At 43.4% G+C, this 16512-nt stretch overlaps 1 protein-coding gene across 4 annotated transcripts in view; it reads left to right on the forward strand.

Annotated features, from left to right (window-relative positions):
- The window catches only part of ADAMTS6 (ADAM metallopeptidase with thrombospondin type 1 motif 6), a 231690-nt gene that overhangs the window by 22711 nt on the left and 192467 nt on the right, over window positions 1–16512 (forward strand). For all 4 annotated transcript variants that reach the window (XM_060235914.1, XM_060235915.1, XM_060235912.1 and 1 more), the window contains exon 4: window positions 14895–15063. In XM_060235914.1, the coding sequence (XP_060091897.1) occupies window positions 14895–15063 (169 nt within the window). The remainder of the gene's footprint in view (window positions 1–14894; window positions 15064–16512) is intronic.

Consider the following 16512-nt stretch of genomic DNA (forward strand, 5'->3'; position numbering starts at 1 on the left):
GACCAGGCCAATGGCCCATCCAGTCCAATACTCTGTGTCACACAGTGGCTAATATATGTGTGTGTGTGTATACACACACACATATATATACTGATGCTAATAGCCACTGATGGACCTCTGCTCCATATTTTTATCCAATCCCCTCTTAAAGCTGGCTATGCTTGTAGCCGCCACCACCTCCTGTGGCAGTGAATTTCTCATGTTAATCACCCTTTGGGTGAAGAAGTACTTCCTTTTATCTGTTTTAACCTGAGTGCTCAGCAATTTCATTGAATGCCCATGAGTTCTTGTATTGTGAGAGAGGGAGAAAAGTACTTCTTTCTCTACTTTCTCCATCCCATGCATTATCTTGTAAACCTCTATCATGTCACCCTGCAGTCGATGTTTCTCCAAGCTAAAGAGCCCCAAGCGTTTTAACCTTTCTTCATTCTAGTTGCCCTTTTCTGCACTAGTTGCCCTTTTATTTGCAAGGAGACCACTCCAGCAAGCAACAGCTTCAACTGGCCATACAAACGCTGGAAAGTGAAACTACTTGAGCTCTTCTCCATTGACATACATTGCAGCTCAGACAAAGTTGCAAGGAAAACATAGAATGGATTTTCCATTAAGCCTCTGGGCCCAGATAGACTAATCTGGGACTGGAAAGACAGCCCCCAGAGTGAAATGACAGTCCCTGGAAGTAGCAGAAGCATACTGGGATTGGAATGAGGGCCCACAAAGTGGAATTCTATTCCCAGAGTGGAATTTCATTCTGAGAACGCTGCTGCTATTTCCAGGGGCTGTCATTCCACTCTTCACCTTGTCATTACAGTCCCGGAACACAGATTCTATTGCTAGGGACTGTCATTCTACTCTAGGGTCTGTCATTTCAGTCTCAGAGCACTATTGCTAGAAACAGTTCTAGAGTAGTCTATCTGGGCACAGAGACCTTAATGGAACACCCATTCTGCATTTTCTTTGCAGCTTTGGAAGCCCAGAAGAGCTTACTGCTGAAGCTGGCAAAGACAAGGCAGAAGGAACTGGGAATTTTGGTAGTCTCAGAGCTTCAAAGGATGAGGACAGGAGAGGGGGGAGAAAAGAGCTTGTGGGCCTGATTAAAGCTCTGGGCAGGCTGGTTATGCCAATGAGCCATAAATTTGACACCCCTGCTGTAAATCTTTCCTGTGAGTGTTTTTTGTTCTGTGGAGAATTGCATGGAAAACACAAAAATGGCTCACTGTTTACTTTATTTACTTCATTTTAAAAATAAAACATCAAGAAAAAACACAAGGATCACAACATAAACTAAAAATATAAAATGCTCTGAGCCTGGGAAAAACAGTGAAATGGCACGGCAAGTGCCTCCCTACCACTACCCAGGTCTACTCAAATGGCTCTCCAGTATAATATCCTTCTTTGGCTGTGGGTTTGCAGGTAAGAGTATTCACTAGATCAAGTCCATTCAGCAGAGACAAGCTGGCTCAAAGCATCATCCCTTTATTTGCAAGGAAACCACTCCAGAAAGCATGAGCTTCAACTAGCTATAGGAATGCTGAAAGTGGAATTGATCTCGACTCCATTGAAGCACACTGCAGCTAGTGTTTCCACTAAGCTGAGTTATTGTGAGCTAGCTCACAGTTTTTTAACCTCTGCCTCACATATTTTGTCTTAGCTCAGGAAAAATGGGCCCAGGGCAAATTCATTTATGCAGTAGCTCACAACTTTAATGCCAGTAGGTCATGAAGTAGAATTTTTGTTCACAAGACTCCACAGCTTAGAGGGAGTATTGATTGCAGCACAGACTAAGTTGAAAAGAAAACATGGAATGGATTTTCCATTAGCATGTCTGTTTAGACCACTGAAATTTATTCTCTTTCTGATTGTAGTCAGCTTGCTAGTACTAAGGTCTCCACCATTTTTCCCTGTTATATGTTGATTTTAGACAGTGGTTTTTCCATAGTATATATAATACAGGAGTGCTAGTTGTTCTTAGTGCCTCTTTTCTTCACTGTGTTTGGCTGAATAGGAATACATACTTACTTGACTCACAAATTTATCCGTGAGGAAAGAGAGGATTAACATGATGATGTAATTCACTTGGTGAAATTCAGTGGGTTGTAATACACATTGAACGTCTTTTCAGATTTCATTGTGTTGAAAGCATCATTGAGTTTCCAGTAAGCTTGATTTCAGTGATTTTTTCTGTGCTATGGTCTAAGAACAGAAACGTCTTTTGGCCTTTGGTTCTTCTTTAATTATTCTCACAGATATAGTTCTGTTTAGACACACTTTTAAATGGGTATTTTGAGAGCGTTTGTTTGCAGTTGGGGATATTATTATTAGATGAAAATGTAGTGTTCGTTGTTGTTTTCTAGTCCCTCTGTCATTTTAAGCATACTTGAGGTAGGATTGCTAACTTTTGACATCTGCTAAGGAGAGGAAAGGATAAACATATTCCACCATACCCAATATTGATAAAGTAGACATGGAGATGGGTCTCATGGTGAATGTGAGGAGGGTGGGCATTCTAAAACTGTTACTAACTGACATTCTGTGAGGGTTCTGACATGCTATTTACCAAGCCTTGGGGTTTATTTACTTTTTTCCCTTAGCTGTTTCTCATATTCTGCTTTCATTCAACAACCAAAAAGGAATAATAACTTTACATAGGAAAATAAGAGAATTGCCTGTGTGAAGAGAAGCTCAGTATTTAATGGCTTGGGGAGAGGGGATGCTGTCAAGATGACCTAACTCACATCACGGAACATGGAAGATGTCTTGTTCTGTAGAAACTGGAACTAGTTTCCCTCAAATTAACTAAAATGGCAAACTAAATCTGGGTTTGAGCTAAATGTCTATTATGTAACTCAGTGTGGAATTTATTTTCTGTATAATAATGCTTAAGGAAGCTGTTAGATATCCCTAAAAACAGAAATTGGGGGCCTGTGATTGGCATACGTAACCATTACAAACATCCTTACAAGAAATAAGTACAAAAGGTATTTTCTGAAGGTATTTTCTAGCTATGTACTATTGTAATAAGTGTAATTTTTAAGTCACAACGTTGCCCTAGCATAAGATGACTAAGTGGTATTAATTTTAGTTTAAAGCAGGGGTGTCAAACTCATTTGTTATGAGGGGCAGATCTGACCTAAAAGAGACCTTGTTGGGCTGGGCCATGTCTGGTTGGGCTGAGCTATGTTGGGCTGGACCATGTGTGTACCTATTTAAGATTAGGTAGCAGAGAGATAAATTTTATAAAGAACACAAACAAACACAAATATATATTTTTTAAAAACTCAAAAACATTAGCATTCATTGGTCTTAAAGGTGCTTTCTTTGTATTTCTCCTATGGGATCCAGGGAACTGGGCAAAGGAAGCTCTGGCTCTTTCCTTCCTTCCCCAGGGACTTGGTGGGGGGGAAGGAGCCTCAGTCAATAGAAGAAAGAGAGGCTTGGCTCAGCAGCTCTGCAGTGTGATTGAGAGAGCCTGGCAAAGCAAGCTATTCCTCCTCAAGGGAGGAGTCTCAGCAATGGAGAAAATAGAGGTTTTGTTCTGTAGCTCCTGTGCAATTGAGCAAGCCTTGCAAAGCAAGCTGTTATGCGGAAGGAAGCAAGATATAGAGAGAAGGAAGCAGATGACAGCCAGTTGCTTGGGGGCCTGATTCAGCCCCCGAACTGCATGTTTGACACCTGTGCTTTAAAGACTTTGTCCAGTGTCACCTTTAAGACAACAAAGTCTTATTCAAGGTATAAGCTTTTGTGTGCACTAGGGTTGCTGGTGGTAGTGGGTGGGATGGAGCTTTCTGGGGGGGGGGGCAATATCCCTGATGTACACAGGAGTGATGTCATTATGCTGGGGACGTCGCTTGGTGATGCTCTGGTTTTTGGGCAAACTGTATAGCATAACTGGAATCAAATCATAGAGGTTTGCCCTAAACCCAGTGTCACTGCATGACGGTCCTGGTGTGATGATGTTGCAAAATTGGGGGATCCCATGCTCCCACCTGGGGACTGGCATCCCTAGTGTGCATGTACACTTCAGATGTATCTGAAAAAGTAGTGTGTGCACACGAAAGCGTATACCTTGAATAAAACTTTGTTTGTCTTAAAGGTGCCACTGGACTTCCAGTTGTTCTGTTGCTTCAGACTTACACAGCTACCCACTTGAATCGAACTTTAAAGACTGAACTTACAAGGACTGAAACTTGTGTTTGTGAGAAATTAGTGGCTTGAGCAGCTGGAATGCAAGTTAAGAGTAATTGCCCATTTGTCTTCCCTGTGCTGGATAGAGTAACTTTGTCAGTGCTGATGTTGTAATAGATAATACAAGCAGAACATGGAAAATGTAATTGTACCAATTACTCAAGGTGCTAATGGCAAGTACCCTCTTACAGCTAGGCATCTGTCATGAGCCTGTCATCATTAATGCTAATGTATAACTTAGCAAATTCACCTGTTTGCCTAGTGGAGTGGTATTGCCTTATTGGAGGTGATTGGTTATGCTATAATCCTGGAAACAGATATATATTTATAATAGTAACATAATCATGGCAAACTGAAATTAGCAGCTTGGAAGATAGTTTAAAATTGGGTAACATTTTAATCTGTTGAAGATATGAAGCCTAATAAGGTTAAAGCAGCAATCCTTAGAACGGGTAGCCAAACTTGCTTAACAGAAGAGCCACATAATAAATGTCAGATGTTTGAGAGCCACAAGAGATGAATGTCAGATGTTTGAGAGCTGGAAGGAAGGCAGGCAGGCAAATAGATGAGGGAGGTGGAGAGAGGTGGAAAGAAACCAACTTTAAACACATTATCCAAGCCAGCCAATGGGGTAGTGGGGGCTTCTAGAGCTACACAATATGAGTGAAAGAGCCACATGTGGCTTCTGAGCTTAGAAGTTCTTTTTTGGGGGAAAAACCCACTGATATTCATTTCTGAGTTAATTAAATGATTCTTGCAATTGCAGTTAAATTTGTCCAGATTTTAATCTAGAATTTTTGCTTTATTATTATCAAATAACATCCTTATGGTGTGACTAGGAATAAGGCCCATTGTGAAGAAAAATACAATGGCCTGTAGAAAGACAGTCTGGGTGAGTTTCCCCCCACCCTTGCTGTCTTCCCACCCACCCAAGACATTCAAACCCCCCCCCACCTCAAGGGAAGCTAATCTCTGCCATCCTGAGAGCAGCTGTAATTCTGAGCGATCTCCAGCCCTCACCTGGAGATTGGCAACAGTTGTTCCCCCAGGAGGAAATGGCTGATTTGGAGGGTGGAGTCTATGGCATTGTACCTGTATGAGGTCCCACCCCTCCTCAAACCCTACCCTCTCCAGGCTCCACCCCCTACAGGAAAATCTCCAGGAAATCTCTAGGAATTGCCCAACCTGGAGTTGGCAAGTTACAGTGGCTGTCATAGGGGAACTGCTGTTGAACAGGAGCAAGCAGACAGACCTAGTTAAGTCATGCCAGTCAGGTGGCATCAAGTCACCCAGAGGGTGCTGCCAGACCTAGGGTAGCCAACCACCAGGTGGAGTCTGAAGATCTCTTGGGATCACAACTGAACTCCAGACAAGAGATCTCTCTTCTCTGGAGAAAATAACTGCTTTGGAGGGTGAACTCAATGGCATTATATTCAGCCGAAGGCAACATTGGTTGCCTAGCAATAGCCTCTGGCTAGCAGCTTCCCCAGTGGGGAGGAGAGAGGGAGGGAACATATGAACATATGAAGCTGCCTTATACTGAATCAGACTCTTGGTCCATCAAAGTCAGTATTGTCTACTCAGACTGGCAGCGGCTCTCCAGGGTCTCGAGCTGAGATTTTTCACACCTATTTGCCTGGACCCTTTTTTGGAGATGCCAGGGATTGAACCTGGTACCTTCTGCTTACCAAGCAGATGCTCTACCACTGAGCCACCGGAAAGAGGCAGCCACCATGGCCTCTGAGGAAATGCTTCATGAGGCTGCAGTGGAGCAGCAGCCCTTTCTGAGGTGGGTTGATGGAGAGGACACAGAGAGGCATCTGATATGTGTCTTTCTCTGAGGTAAGACTGTTTCAGCATTTTGTTCAAGCCTGCAGTGGATGAGTGATAGGAGAGTTAGCAGGTGGGAACCCAGAGGGGGTGACTGAAGCATGATAAGCCAATTATTTGTCGAGTGTATGGAATGCACCTGTAAGTCAATGGGAGAGCTCCAGTTGGCCACCACCATAGGGTGTATATATATATATATAGATAGATAGATAGATAGATAGATAGATAGATAGATAGATAGATAGATAGAAAGAAGATGATCCTGTGAGTTACTAAGTTGATAAAAGATTGTAAAATCAAACAAGTGACTATTCTGATTGGTTAAACTGTTCACTAGCAGAAGAATTAAAAGCAGAATATTTTTGTTCTTAGTTTATCATAAATTCATCATGCCTTTGAATTGTTATTATCAGGCTGGAAATATTAAATTAAGTCTGTATACATGTATATATGCCTTTATATATACCTTATATAATGCTTCATGTACTGTTAGTTATTCAACACTTTTCAGCTACCACTATTAGCCCCATATTTCACATGGGAGCTGAGGCTGAGAGTAATTAGGCTGTCTAAAGCCAATTAATGAGTCCTCAAGATGAGATAACAAGACTAAGGTCCTTTGAACTTTCTGTTTTATTTTTTTATAGTCACTCCTTTCATGAATAGAGATGAGCCAAACCACAAACCTATATTGGTTCACGAACCAAACTGGTTTGTAGTGGTTTGTGACTCCCTGTTGGTGAGCCATTTAATTCCCTGCTTTCTGCTCTCTGCCAGTTTTTGTGGGGAACAGAAAGCAGAGGTTTCAGAAGGGTTAAATGGCTTTCTGCTCTTCATGAACCACCATGAACTGTCTTAAAATTCATGGAAGTTCGTGGTGGCTCTTCAGTTTGCAAACTTAGGTTTGTGAACCATAAACTGGCCAAAATTCATCATGAATCTATCTCTGTTTATGAACACACGAAGCTGTCTCACACTGAGTCATATCACTGGTCTATCAAAGTCAGTATTTTCTACTATGAGTGACAGTGGTTGTGCAGGTGTGTTTTTTCGTATCATTTAGTAGCTGATCATTTTAACTGGAGACACCAGAGACTGCATCTGGCATGTTCTCCAAGCAAATCAAGTGCTCTACAACTGAGACACAGCCACCATGCTCAGCATTGTTTTGAATTCCATTGGCAGCTGCAGCAGCAGTAATAAATGTTCCATTGGTCATTATCTAAATCACATTCCAAGGATGTTACATCTCCAATGAATGTTTCAAAACCTAACTTGGCTTTGCTTTGACTACTTTCAGAAATCCTTTAGTTGTCTTCAGATTTCTGCCTCAGCCACAGACGCTGCCCTTTCTCTCCTTTAGGCATCAGATTGCCGGAGTGGGTCTTATTAATTATTCAGCAAGGTTAAACTCTGGAATTGCATTAATTTTCTAGCTTCCAAATTCCTCTGTTGTGCTTCTTGAACCCTCTAGAATAACTTGTCCCTGCATCTAAGGTTGGAAAAGTGACAATCAGGGTACTAGTTGGACAGGACTGGAATCTAGGTCTTAACAGCAGTTACTTTATGCTACTCTAGTGAGGTTGTCATTTCACTACAAAATTTGGACTGCTGGCTTTCAAAAAAATGTGTTTCAAACTGCTTCCCCATGGGGATTCCCTGTGCGGACAGTGAGTTGCCTCCACTGCATTAGGGAATGTCAACACAATGTCATCAGGTGCATCTTGTTTGGCTCCTGAATTTTTTTCCTAATGAGCTGGAATTTTTCAAAAGGCTGCCTTAGTTCAGCTCAGCAGGGAACTGGGGTGGCTGCAGGCAATGTGACTCATATAATGTGGATACTCTGCCTGAAGCCAGTACAGGGAAGCAGTGGAGCTAAAGCTCCACATAACTTCCCCCTCTTTTCAACTCATCAAAAAGCTTTCTTAGTTCCTCAGCTGAGCCAGGTGTAACTTTACAATGTTGGCTCAGCTGGGAAGAGGGAAAGGAGGGAAAAGGGGGTGCCAGACTTCAGGAAGCCCAGTATAATTACTGGCATTTTGGCAGTTCGACACTGATGTGATATAGAGAAAGCAATAGGGCAGATATGGCATGCATGGATGCCATCCTAATGTGTTTTTATATGACATGCAGCTGCTACTGCAGCAGGGACATGTTTTTAAGTTCCTGAATGGAAGTATTTTTGGATACAGTTGCAGTATTCTAGAGATTTTATGATCACTTTAAAATCCCTCTGATTTAAGGCTCCCATTTGCCTACCTGTGGTGGGAGACCTCCAGGTAATTTTTGCCCTTTCCTAATTGATGCTAACCTGATCAATGGGCAAAAATTGGGGGGAGCACAATCATCCTGGGGACTTCTCATTTTACCCCAACCAAATTTTATCCCATTTATTATTAGTGGTAACATTATCTTGGTTCTAGTGATCACTTTACCTCATTAGACCACAGCAGGCTTGGTTAGCCATCATGCTTTGGAACTTCAGACAACCCAAACAATTAGCTGCTTTTAGTAATTTTTGGACCTCATAGGATCTGTATTATTGTACTGCCAAGCACTTATTTCTAGTCTGCCTTTTTTGCTGATTAAAGGATGTACTTTTTTGCTGGATTAAGAATGTACCTCTTCAGCTGTGCTTTCTTGAATGTTCTGCCTAGGGTGGCCATAATGTCTGAAGGCCAGCCAGGGACACCTTTGGGAGGGGGAAGGCAGGGGTGCGCGCGCGCTCTGTGCGCGCGCCGCCGGAAACAGGAAGTGACGTCACTTCGGGTGACGTCACGCCACCGCTGGAAACAGGAAGTGACATCACTTCCTGTGACATCATTCCCCCCCCCACGCCACCTGCCGGAAACAGGAAGTGACATCACTTCCTGTGACATCATTTGCCCCGCGCCACCTGCCGGAAGCAGGAAGTGACATCACTTCCTGTGACATCATTTTCCCCGCGCCACCTGCTGGAAGCAGGAAGTGACATCATTTCCTGTGACATCATTTCCCCCGCGCCACCTGCCGGAAGCAGGAAGTGACATCACTTCCTGTGACATCATTTTCCCCAAATGACAACCAGAAAACACCAGATACCTCCCTTAGTCAATGAAAACAATGTACATAAATACACAAGCACTTGAAAAATACGCAAAGCACAAGTAGTATAGGAAAATGATCACCCTATCTATATGGCAAAAAAAAAAAGTCAAAATGCTGTATTACACAAGCTATTGCCAATAAATGCAAATGCCAATAAATGCAAAAGTAACCATATACCAAACCACCAAAACAGGGAGGGAGGAAGGAGGGAGGGAAGGAAGGGAGGAGGCAGGGAGGGAAGGAGGGAGGGAGGGAAGGAAGGGAGGAGGCAGGGAGGGAAGGAGGGAGGGAAGGAAGGAAGAAAGGAAGGAAGGGAGGAGGGAGGGAGGGAAGGAAGGAGGGAGGGAAGGAAGGAGGGAGGGAAGGGAGGAGGGAGGGAAGGAGGGAGGGAAGGAGGGAGGGAAGGAAGGAGGGAGGGAGGGAGGGAAGGGAGGAGGGAGGTAGGGAAGGAGGGAGGGAAGGAGGGAGGGAAGGAGGGAAGGAGGGAGGAAGGAAGAAAGGAGGGAGGGAGGGAGGAGGGAGGGAAGGAAGGAGGGAGGGAAGGAAGGGGGAGGGAGGGAAGGAAGGGAGGAGGGAAGGAGGGAAAGAGGGAGGGGGGAGGGAAGGAAGGAGGGAAGGAGGGAGGGAGGGAGGAAGGAGGGAAGGGAAGGAAGGAAGGCCGGTTGCCCCCTCCCGCCAGCCGCCCCCCCGTTTTCGCCCCCTCCCTCCCTGCTTACCTTCATCCAGGGCGGGTGGCGGCCTCTCCTCCCGGCGGCTGGTGCTGCTGGCGGGGCTGGCGGCGGCTGCGGAGGCTGGGGAGGGCCTCCGCTGGTCTCTGGAGGGCCTCCAGGGACCAGCGCCGGCCTCTCCGCGGCCTCTGCTGGCCCGGCGCTGGTCGCTGGAGGCCCTCCAGAGACTCTGGAGGGCCTCCAGGGACCAGCGCCGGCCTCTCCGCGGCCTCCGCTGGCCCGGCACTGGTCGCTGGAGGCCCTCCAGAGACTCTGGAGGGCCTCCAGGGACCAGCGCCGGCCTCTCCGCGGCCTCCGCTGGTCGGCGCTGGTCGCTGGAGGCCCTCCAGGGACCAGTGCCGGCCCCTCCGCTGGTTGGCGCTGGTCGCTGGAGGCCCTCCAGAGACCAGCGCCGGCCTCTCCGCCGCCTCCCCGGCCTCTGCCACTGCCGCCGGGCCCCGCGCGCGGGTGGGGAAGGCGGCGAGTGAGGGAGGGAGCGTCCCTGCGCGGCCCACCGCCTCCGGGGCTGGCTAAACCTCTAATGGTCCCGGTATAGCGAGCCCGGGAGGCGGGAATAGGGGGCCATAACCGGGACATTCCCGGGTGCCCGGGACGGTCTGGCCACCCTAGTTCTGCCTTACATGACACCATCAACCCAAGTTTGCTTTCCATTCTCACATGTCTTCTTTGGTGGCTCACTCTTTGTGATTAGTAGGTGGCATGGCCTTCTAGCCTCTCAAAAGTAGATTTAGTTGCTTCTAATGTCAGGTAGGATGCTAATTGCCAAGTTTTGTCAACCCATGGCTTTTGGTTTCTGGTGAAATTTAAGTAAACCTTCTGTACTATTAGACAGTGGCTTTGAGGGCCTTCATGGCCTACCTCAAGCTTGTTAGAATTCAGTGCAGTATGTGGAAGTAGGCAATGGACATTTGGCTGCGAGATTTAAGCCAGTATATTGGTCTAATGGCTGTTTATATATTTAAGGTAGACATGAGTAAATTTCTTCAGTTTGTCTAAGCAACTTCTGTGTCATTGTTTTATCTGTGGTGAAATAGCATCCAACATTGTTAATTATATCCTTGGTTTGGTACCAGGGTTCACAACAATCCTGCCTTGATAACAGAGCCTGCTTTGGCTGGGAGGGCGGGATAAATCAAATAAAGTATAAGTGTAAGACAGCTTTTCCATTTCACAGTTAGTTGGGAAAGGTTATGTTTTCCCTCCATTTCCATTGATTCTGAGTAAGACAATGGACGGCAGGACCTTGTGAATTCTCTCGTCAGTCTACACGGGCCGTGCCAATCACAGTTTTCAGAATTCCTTGTCTCATAAGGTCATGTACATCTATCTCATATGGTCATGTACATCTACTCTCATGGTCTAGATTGTATCTTCTGCATGAATCTGTGAAATTTCATCCACACTTTTTAGTTTCAGAACCTTACTGACAAGGTTAGGGAAACTCTGTACCTGGAAGTTGTATGTACCAAATGGAAGCAGTTTTCCCATCAGGTTTCTTAATACAGCAACGTAGGTCTTCAGGTAAAAGTACACTTCAGGTGTTTCCGCTTTCCATGATTCTGTTAATAGTTGTCTGTCTTCAGTTGGCCTGAATAAATGTTTCCTCAACAGTTCATATATCCTCTTGGTCCAAGAATCTTAACACAAAAGTCTCTTTTATTGGACAAAACCATGACACCATTCAGAGCCTGGATCCCTCAGTTGTTAAGTTCTATATCAAGAATATCCAAGAAAGGAATTACTTGAACACATGGTCTCATACAGTATACCTAGATAATTTCTCATCTTTGTCTAATAACAATATAGTTTCACTCCTTTTATTTGACAGATACCCTAATCTTGCCTTTGCTGTTGCAAGATTATTCCATTGGCTTAGTGTTGTGTCCAGATGATGCTACTTAGCAGAAAGGGTTTTGAGTGCTCAAGACTTTTAGTCAAGGAGCAAATCAGATTTAAGAAAAGTGTTCAGTTAACATGCTCCTTTATTATCATGCTCTTGGTAAAGTATAAAGCTTGGTATTTACCATCTTGAATTAATGGCTGCCTGCCACCTTTAATTACTTTTATGTGAGGTCATTTACCTTGATATTCCTTACCACACCCTAAGATATAAAAAGGTAAAGGTAATCTCCTGTGCAAGCACCAGTCATTTCTGGCTCTGGGGTGATGTTGCTTTCACAGCAGACTTTTTATTTATTTATTTATTTATTTATATTGGAATTTATACCCCGCCCTTCACACCGAAGTGTCTTATGGGGTGGTTTGCCATTGCATTCCCCAGTCATTTACGTTTCCCCCCCAGCAAACTGGGTACTCATTTTACCGACCCTGGAAGGATGGAAGGCCGAGTCAATCTCAAGCCGGCTACCTGAAACCCAGCTTCCTCCGGGATCAAACTCAGGTTGTGAGCAGAGTTTAGGACTGCAATACTGCAGCTTTACCACTCTGCGCCACGGGGCTCTTACACCCTAAGATATGCTAGTGTATTATTGACCGTCAGAGTTGGCTTTGCTTCCTTACTGCACTTTTACAAATACAAGTGCCACCACCATGTTTATGTATTTAAAAATTAAAACCTGCATACATTCAGCTTGAGCTTTTAATAGTAAGAACCTGCTCAGTAGTTATGATCTTCATGTGGAACATTTCTGTTGTTCTCTGCAACTTCCAGTGGATGGAACTGGGAAGGCATGGCATTGTCTCCCCCTTTCATCACATACATAGGAAACAGTGGGGAAGAAAACAGTTTTCTTAATCCCTCTGAACTTTCTAAAATGCCCACATAAATAATGATAGTCACAGGTAGAAAACTTTCTGCAAAATACCAACTTTATTATACGATAAGTTTAGATTAATGGACAGTTTGCTGTGGAAAATGAGAGGAAGTGATTCCTTGTTTTGATGATCTGCTAATCTGCTTAGATATGACTCTGGGTAGTTAAAATGTTTTTATAAGCAGTATATATAGCATGAATGCATTTTAATGGTCTCAACTTTCACAAAGGTGGTATAGTGTTGGGTTTTGCTTTCTGGATAAAACAATCTATTTAATAATGTATTTGAATAAATCTTTTAATAACAATGTCTCATATATTACATTAAACCACATATGGAACAATGTTTAACACTGAAAAAAATTGTTTTAATGTGCTATCACAACATCACTGTGTTCATTATCTAACGTTTAGTTGGAATTGTTTTGGCTTGATATTTTATAGATGTGAATAGTATGATTTTAAACATGGGTTTTCAGAAAAAAATGTGATTCGTTTGTTCACATTGAATTCTTTTCCCCTACAACTTTTCAAAATTAGTAGAACATGTACTCAGGGTGCCCTTGGACATTAATGGTGTTTATGGAAATAGGATTATTAATGCTTACTCAATTCCCCAAGGAGAGAAAGATGAGTTGTTCCCATATCAGGACATTTTTCCCTGGAAGAGGTGTAAAAGACCCCATTCTGAATGTTAATGATAGCATTCAGGAAAAAATCTGGACTGGAAGGCACAGTTCATTCATGATAGCGTTTTTATATTTCTGTGCTTGGAAAAAAGACTTGGGCTGCATTTTCAGATGTTGTGAGCAAACCACTGTGGTTTTCCCGCCCCCCTCATGAAAAGAATGATCTTTATTTTCATTTGATTTGTTGTGCTTCTTCCCTTCGCCTTTGTGTCCTTGCATATTGAGAATGAAGACTTTCTATTTAGGAGACCACTAGTCTAACTGCAGTTTGGCCAAATAGGGCACTTTGGGTTTATTTCTTACCCCCATGCCATGGTTTAGTTCAAGTTAGGATCTTGCTTTGTAGTAGGGTTGCCAGTTCCCAGTTGGGAGGGAGGCCCTCCTTCTGCTTAAGTGTTATCAGAAACTGGAGGGGCTGAGCACTCCATTATACCCTATGGAGACCAGTTCCCAGAGGGTATAACAGAAAATCAATTTGGGGCTCGGGGGGGGGGGCTGTTTTTTGAGACAGAGGCACCAAATTCTCAGCATAGCATCTGGTCCCTCTCCTCAGCCACCCACCCCAAGTTTCAAAAAGATTGGACCAGGGGTCAAATTCTGTGCCCCCATCTCCATTATTTCCAATGGAAGGAAGGCATTTAAAAGGCATGTGGTCCCTTTAAATATGATGGCCAGAACTCCCTTCGAAGTTCAATCGTGCTTGTCACAACCTTGCTCCTGGCTTCAACTCCAAAGTCTCCACCCCCAAGGTCCCAATTATTTCCTGTTGGACCTGGCAACCCTGCTTTGTAGGATATAAGCAAGCCACAATTTATTGAAGCACCCAATTTTGATATTCCAATAAAGTTTAAGATTTGCATATATCTACAAAGCCTTCTGATGGCGCCTAGGTTTTGGCCACTTTGTAACACAAGAGTGTTGGACTTAGGAGAGGGGCTGGGGGTTTTGCTGCCTCAGGCCACCCCCATGCTTGTGCCCCCCTATGGGGGTTGGAGTGAGGCTGCGCTGCCTCTTTTGTTTGCCTGGGTGCTGGGCACACAAAAGGGGCCACGGGTTGCTGTGCCTCACTCCTGGCTGCCTCCTCCACAAGAGGAGGCAGACTCAGAGTGAGGCCGTTGTCCTCCAAGCCCGGCTAGGAAGCCAGGCTTGGAGGAGAGCGCACACTGGCGCACAGTCCCACTGCTCAGCTTCCTGTGTCTGTGATCCAGGAAGCCGAGAATGGTGGAGCAGTGGGAGAGGGCACCTGAAGGCGCCCTGTTGGCTACGTGGTGTCCGAGGCAGCTGCCTACCTCATCCACTCCCACCCGCCAACCATGGTTGGACTGGATGGGCCATTGGTGTTGGATGGGCCTTCTCTTATGTTCTTAAGAGGAAGGACTTGTGTTAAGCCAAAGAGTTTCTGGCTTGTTCCTATCATGAGGATACTGTAGTTTATGATATCTGAATACATCTTGACCTTACTGCAATGAGCAAGAACAAATTTCAGAAGGTCAGAATGTCAATTTAATTTTTCTGCAAGTTAAATATTTTGTATGAAAAGACAGACATTTATATATTTAGACTTTGAATAACTTTAGTCTTTTTTTCTTCTTTCTTTTAAGCATGGTGTTATTGCTACAGAAGACGAAGAGTATTTTATTGAGCCACTAAAAAACATAACTGAAAATTCCAGTCATTTTAGTTATGAAAGTGGACACCCTCATGTTATTTATAAAAAGTCTGCCATGTATCACCGACTCTTCTATGATCATACCTATTGTGATGTTTCAGGTAAATAAATCAGAACTGCAATAATATCTTTGTTCCTTTAAAATAATATACGGAGACAATTTTATTTTCATACAGTGGAAGAAATATTTTGTATTCTATTAGAAGTAAGTCTGTCGATATAATTTTTTAATTGCACCATGAAAACTTAAAGTAGTTATTGGGTTTTGGTGCAAAACGAAATCTTTTTAAAGGCAAAGACCGAGAGGTTGTCTTGAGTTTATCATAAACTGTTTCTGCCTAGTGGCTTCTGTGGCACTGTAAAGGAAGCAAGTGTATAGAACTGTCCATATGCCTCCTAAAATGTATTTCATATTTCTTAGTATAGATTATTGCTGATGTAAGTTATTTAGTATTGATGATAATGATTCATTGTTTAAATTATATTTTGTGGACACTACCTCAGAAATCCAATTTGGTTGATGCAAGTTTTAAACGGAAATAAATAACATATCAGCTGATGTTAGGATATGGGGCTACTCTTTAGGGTATTATTAATTTCCTACTGAAATAGTGCTGTTGTACTGTTGACACAGTGTAGGAAATAAGGCTGGCTGCCCTAAACAGAACAAAGTAATATCGTCTCATTCTGCTAGCAGTGGGCCGTGTGTGTCTTTAGGTCTTATCTCTCCTATGCTGTGCTGCCTTTATAGGCATAGTATAGGATTCAGCAGCTAACCCCTTTTCTGTCTTGCATTTTGTTTAAGTAACAGGAGGTCAAATATAGCTCAAACTGAATAAGAAATTCCTCATTAGTATATTTGTCATACAGGATTTAAGTTATTTGTATTTATTGCTTTACTATGCAAAAATGTAAGCTGCATTTTTTATTTAAAAACAGATATTTTATAATTGGTGTGAAAACTCTAATTATTTCAATTAACTTTATTTCTGACGTAAGCATGACAGAGATACAAAGTGAGGGCAGTGCCTTTTTATACCCAAATCAATATAAAAATGTTGTTATAAGTATACAGTTTCTTCTAATGTGCACTTTTTCTTGCTGCTTACTGCCATGCTAACATTATAAATGCAAATTTGAGGAGACTGTATATCATGCACCAGATTAACTCAGTTTATATGCACCAGAGAATACAAGTTCCATTATTTAAGTACATGTGTGCATCCAAGAAGCAGAATCCTTCCTTCCTTCCTTCCTTCCTTCCTTCCTTCCTTCCTTCCTTCCTTCCTTCCTTCCTTCCTTCCTTCCTTCCTTCCTTCCTTCCTTCCTTCCTTCCTTCCTTCCTTCCTTCCTTCCTTCCTTCCTTCCTTCCTTCCTTCCTTCCTTCCTTCCTTCCTTCCTTCCTTCCTCATAGACATAAATGTGAGGTTTTGAAACATGAATTGCCATACCAGTGTTTAACCATGCACAAACTGAAACAAGGTGGCTGAAGTCAGTGTGTGGATTCATACCACTGCTGAAGTGATTAATAACAGTCTTTGAGAAGAACT

The sequence above is a fragment of the Heteronotia binoei genome, chromosome 4, assembly GCF_032191835.1.
Source record: "Heteronotia binoei isolate CCM8104 ecotype False Entrance Well chromosome 4, APGP_CSIRO_Hbin_v1, whole genome shotgun sequence".
Classification (NCBI taxonomy): Eukaryota; Metazoa; Chordata; class Lepidosauria; order Squamata; family Gekkonidae; genus Heteronotia; species Heteronotia binoei.